The following is a 6,000-nucleotide window of genomic DNA, read 5'->3' on the forward strand; positions in this document are numbered from 1 at the left end:
TCAATCCTCTACAGAGAAAGCTGGGTGTCTCAGGTAGCTCCCCTATAGATACATCCATGCTTGGATAGTCACTTTGCCACTGTCTAGTGCAAATGCTAAACCAGGGTGTTTCCCCTGGGCTCTGCATTCCCAAGGAGTCATGTGTTCCTGGCAGTTCCGGGTTACATACTATAGTAGCACCTCCTCCTACAGCATGGGAGCTGCTGTGGACTTTCTGGGGACATGGCAGAAAAGTATAGAGAACTACCCGGCCTCACCAGTGTTTCAGGGGTTTTGGAAGTTATATAAATACAATGGTTCAAAGATCTGTTTCTGAATTTTTTATCCTGATACAAAAATCCTGAGATAAAGGTGGTAAATCAAGCATGTTTGCTAACCAACCCACCTTCCAGAATGGGGTTGGCCTCTAGGATTTGCTGCTCTATCCAGGAATGCTGGCCACTGACAGCTGCCAAAAACTGTAGTATTAGCTTTGTGCTTTCAGTCTTCCCAGCTCCAGATTCTCCACTGCAGTAAGAAACAAGATCATTACAGGTTTCCTTTCTTCTTCTCTGGCTAGGGTGGCAAAATGGCAGACAAAGTTAAAAAAAATCCCATGTATTTACCCTGTGAATGGCAGATCAGAGTGTCTGTCATGGAAGGCTGGAGAATTTTAGTTTTTCATCATCTATCTGCTAAAATTTAAGCTGTTTTTTAGACTTAGACTGAGGACTAAATTCTCCCACTGATTAGAAACAAGCAAATCCATGGAAAACATTCTATGCCAGTGCAAATTAAATGATCACTTGCTTTTCTGCATGAATACATTACCAGTTTTTCAATGCTGGCCTTAGCACATCAACTGACTTGCCTCGGCTATCATCAGATATTATAGCAGTGAAACTGTCTGATTCTTCATACTGATGATTAACAGAAAATGGATAGATGTTATGTGTTTATAGTGTGAAGAAAGCTTCCCTGCATCTTCAGGTTAGCATGGGTTATTTCTCTCCAGGCAGTCTCTAGTCTCAGACAATACACAAGTATCATGTCCCCAAGGTAAAAGATAGCCTTACATCACATAGGCTCATATTTTATGTTTCTATCTGTAGTGACCATGTGCAGAATGTATCACCACATTCAACAGTTCTGGGGGAAAACAATGGACTTCAGAAATCCCTTGCTTATGCTCTAACTTTTGCAACCCTAACTAAAAATGAAATATCAGGTGAGAAAATATTTCCTTCCTGTTGTGTCTAGTCTTATCTGTGCCCTTCCATTTGGAAGAACTATGTCCACAGAAGTGCCCCAAACACATGCTAGACTTGTTTTCTGCTGCTCATCCTCTCCAGCCCAGTCACCTGATCACACAGCACTGGTCTCTCTTATTCCTCTTCATATTGAAATAACAGTTGTCTGCAATGGCGAAGACATGAGGTGGCAGCTCTCCAATCCTCTTGTTACAGTACAGTCTGATCTGATCGACTGTGTACAGGGGCAGCAGCTGGTATGGATTCACTGCTACCAAGATTGATCCTGTGTAAGTCTGGAAAACAGTTATGAGCATTATCTCTAGCAGCAAACCTGCAAACAAGAATACAGCCAAAGCCACTCGCAGTATAAATGTAAACAGAGGCAGGAGGGAAGCCTGGGAGATCCATAGCAGGACGTAGGCGAGACTGAGAGCGTGGTCCTCACTATAAGCTGCTATCAAATATCCCAGGACATGGAGGTTTTTGCAAAATAAAGAATGGTAGCTATAATCTCCTTAACAAATCACAGCTCACTGCACTATCTCAAGCTACAGCACAGTTTTCATGTGTTACCGTTAGCTGTTTTGTAGTGTTCTGTTAAGCTGCTTTTGTGTTCTAGTGCAGATGCAGCTGAACTTTGCTAATGGGCAAAGTTACAGTTGTGTTATACAGTCATTTAGTAACTTTTGTAAACAACAGCACCATTGCAATGTTTAAGGCTGTGGAAATGCAAGGCAATAATACTGTTCAAGAACTTCTACTTAAGACAACTGCATACTGCTAGAGTCTAATATAACATCTATATACACATCTTGGTAGTTCTAACTGCAGCATCTACAAAATCAGTCCTTGTTTACACTAAACGTCACCATATCTGTGTTGTAAGAGGCTGATCTTCTCCTGCAGTGTATATAACATGGGAGGCAAAACATGGAAAAAACTTATTATATTATAAACTGGGAACTAAGGAATAAAGAAACTAAAAATGCCAGATTGCTCAGTCACAGATAAAACTTGTAACGGACAAGAAATGAAACCAAGTGATCTAAATATCCAGATCTATTCTTTATCTATTTTATTACATCAAAATCAAGTATTTGACTGGAGGACAATCCAAATCATGTCACTAGTTAGATTGGTCCTATGTGACAGCTGCAGGTAATAGCAGCACTAAGCTGTAACAAGGGCTGGATTTAGCTAACTGTCAGTCACTGTTGGAAATGATCTCTCTTGGAGAAAGTAAGCAGGGTCACTACCTATGCATGTCCCTGCGATTTCAGACACTGCTATTAGCTCTCTTCTTCACAGCCAAAGTACTCAAAAGAAAAGAGAAAAATTATGTTGTGTCTTCTTGGCACCCTCGATCAGTAAAGGAAGGAGAGGGCCCCATGTAGGAAAGGCTTGCAGGCTGCTCGGTTCACTGCTAAATGTATAGCAGAGGCCGCTCCTGAAAGCACCGTGCCTGGCGACCTGGGCACTCACGTAGATTTTGTGCTCCTGGTGGCGGATGAGGAGGTTGTGCACCATGCCTGCTTCATGGAGATCTCCCAGGCGGATCATGTCCTCCACCCCCTGCACAGAGGAGGGGTGCATCAGGCGCACCATGTGCATGTTCCGAGCCGTGATCCAGTGTTCCTGAAAAAGGCAAGGCATCGGCTTTTATGCGTTACGCTGTTGCTCTGAGGCAAACAAAGGAGAGACATGTTAGACCAGAGCGAGCTTCCGTATTATCCATGCTCAAACCAGCATATTCTAACACACGGTTGCCTGACCTACAGAAATAACCGGTTTGCTGCTCCCCAGGATCAGTGATTGAAAACACTGCATGAAGCCATTCAGGTGGGTTTTGGACATCACCAAATTTAGCATGGTTCAGAGCGCATTTCTGTCAGGTCATCACAGCCACAACATTGTTTGAGGTAGGGATGAAACCCTAACTGACTTCAGTGCAATCACAATTTCACCTAAATATCCACCAAATTTAGGGACTTGAAGCTGTCCATTTGCTTTTCTTAACCATGTAGAGATAACCTCTAGCTTAGAAAGCTCTAAATCTTCATAGTGCTGGGACCTGGGGATACTAGGGTGTCACCCTACAGTGGCCTTATTTTTATATTCTTTCCTTCAGTATATCTACCAGACATTATCAAAGTCAGACCATTTGGCTAGACGGAGCTTTGGTCTGATCCAATAGAGCCATTCTTTTGTACTTTGTACTTTTAAATTTGATGTTCATCTTTTACAGAAAGGTATAGCGTAGCCCACCTTGCCTTCATCATCCTCCAGCAAGATCCGTCCTGAGTCAGAGTCCTTCACAACTGCCCCGATAGGGACATTAAATTCACTGTTTGGTTGAATGTCCAGCCACACGTGATCACCCTAGGGAGAAGAAAAGCTGTCGTCAAGTACAGTGACATACTTGATGCCATGTATCTCACAGGCATACATCTCTTGGTCTTAATTTGTTAGTGTTTTGATATCTTTAGCAGTATTAAACTGGTTCTTACTGCTTGCAGGCGGTACAGTCTAACGGTTATAGTTAGTTCTGAGTTCCACTCCCAGCTGACCTGGAACACTACTTTGGACAAGTCATCGAACCTAGCTGTCTCACAAGAGGAAATGAGGCAACACCTTTTACCAGGACAGCAATTACTCAGCTCTGCTACCTCCCAGAGATTGGCGGGGCACATGGTGAATGCTGGTAGAGTGTCTTGGCAGCCTCACATTGGCTATGGTATTCTTTCAGAAGAGATACTTGAAAACCAAGACATTACCAGGAAAAAGAAAAACAAACAGATGTATAGACTGGATGCCTGGAAATGTAGAGTTGCAAGAATTTTTAGATATATACTCTTTCTGCGATAGCTGAAAATCACTTAAAATGTGAGTACATCCATGATCTCTCCTCAGAAAAAAAAAAAACCATTCTTTATTCAGCCCTGCTCTCTCTTCACATTTGCAGGGGCATGGCAACACCCTGCCTCTCTGCAGAGCAAGCAAGCACCGCTCTCTGTCACTGGAGGAAGGTGTGAGCTATGGCTGCCCTTTCCACGGAATGAGCAGAATCTTGGTGTCACCTGCGCTACTGTCCTGGTTATACCCCCTACCCCGAGCCCCCAGGAATACCTCCTCTTGCTCCAGGCACTAACAGAGATTCAAACAGAAAGCTTTACTGCAGTGGCTGGAAGGGAAACTGAACAAAGCTGTCGTCAGATCTTCAATGGATATGAACTGGCTTTCTAGCGGAGTGTCTTGTCGTGTACAACTCTTGTTACACACTGTAGCATTTACTGTGGAAGTTTCACGGGTTTTCCTCTCAAAATACTTTATGGGCTTACATTTAAAGCCAAACAACAGTAGTGTAAAGCACCTAGAAGCACCGCAGAAGGTTATAAAGAACGTGGCAGACTAACAGCTCTCACTTCCACTGAATAAAACTCCAGGGTAATCTGTGCAGTTTCAGTGCCACACCTTGTGACAGAGGTCATCAGCTCAGCATGAGCACAGCCAGGCTAGGCAAGACACCTCTGCATCTCTAGTCTAGACTGATATTACTGCATACCTTGTTGATACTGGGTTACTGCTACTTTCTCTTGGAGCTGAACCATGACATTAAGGTAATTTTCTCCTTCCTGGGCCTCAGGCTAATCAGTAAATCACAGCAAAGAATAGGACTTACCTTTCTGAAAACCACCATTGTGTTTCAGATCACTGTATGCAACCTGCAGTGCCAAGAAGAACGCAACATTAGCCCAGAAAATGTCTTTGTAGAAACAATGCATCCTTCTGCCCAAAGCAAAGAACCTGCAGCACTGGGGTGGTGGTCTGCCCGGCGTTATACCACACAACCCTGGAGATGCTCTCAACCCTGAAGAGGTCACGGTGCATTTTCATACCGAACGGCTCCCTCAGTCAACTGCTAGCCACATTTATTGGCTGAACTGCCAGTTTGGCTCACAAATAAAAAGACCCCACAATGCGCTGTAATTTGATGCACAGTGGAGTTACCTTTGGCTCGCCCACTGACCCAGCAGTTCCGTTCCTGTGAGCGGCTAGCCCAGTGACACAGACTGAATTCATGCTTTCCCGAGCTGCTCAGATCCCTCAGGCCCTTGCAGCTTGAACCTACCACCACATAGAAACCGAGGTTTAGCGTTCACCTTCCCTGGCTGGAATGGGAAGGGTTACAATGAAGGCATGAGCAGCAAAATAAGGAACTGGAGGGAAGCACAATAAAATTAGGAGCTCACTGTCAAGAACATAACAGTGAAAAGACTGGTGGCTAGAAATCTACACCAGTGCCTTCATTAAGGGATAATGCTGCTAGTCGGTGATCCTTGGAACAACCAAGGAACCAGTCTTAAGAAGCCGGTTCCTGTCCCATAGGCTACTGCAGCTGGATTTTGGGAGTGATTCCAGAACAAGGTGTGATTTGCTGACACCCACTCTTGCTATACTGGGAAGGCTGGTATGTCTTTTACTGTGTGTAGGAAATCACAGGCAAAGACTCTTTGGTAAGTTCCCTTTAAATGTTTCCAGAGTTCCGAACTTTTTTTTTTCCCCCTGTTATCTCTTCCTATGAGCAGGAGTGATCCCTGCATGATAAGGCTGGTGATTCAGTCACTGCTCTGCACAGTAGCCATCAGTTAACAGCCCAGGTCTCCTATTCACAAACTTCTCACAGCTGTGTGACCCATTCTGCTCCCTCCATTTCTCTAAATGATCTCTCTTTCTATCCGTTGTTCCAGCACAACCAAAGAAAAGGCTC

At 44.1% G+C, this 6,000-nt stretch overlaps 1 protein-coding gene across 1 annotated transcript in view; it reads right to left on the minus strand.

The window, feature by feature from the left end:
• Positions 1-4,929, minus strand: part of MYO7B (myosin VIIB) — a 45,648-nt gene extending 40,719 nt beyond the window's left edge. The window contains exons 1-5 of the mRNA XM_010152023.1: positions 4,912-4,929; positions 3,498-3,611; positions 2,715-2,867; positions 1,341-1,525; positions 386-507 (exon numbers count right to left, since the gene is read on the minus strand). Of these exons, the coding sequence (XP_010150325.1) occupies positions 386-507; positions 1,341-1,525; positions 2,715-2,867; positions 3,498-3,611; positions 4,912-4,929 (592 nt within the window). The remainder of the gene's footprint in view (positions 1-385; positions 508-1,340; positions 1,526-2,714; positions 2,868-3,497; positions 3,612-4,911) is intronic.
• Positions 4,930-6,000: the final 1,071 nt, after the last annotated feature.

This window comes from Eurypyga helias, unplaced genomic scaffold (genome assembly GCF_000690775.1).
Source record: "Eurypyga helias isolate BGI_N326 unplaced genomic scaffold, ASM69077v1 scaffold33325, whole genome shotgun sequence".
In the NCBI taxonomy this organism is placed as follows: Eukaryota; Metazoa; Chordata; class Aves; order Eurypygiformes; family Eurypygidae; genus Eurypyga; species Eurypyga helias.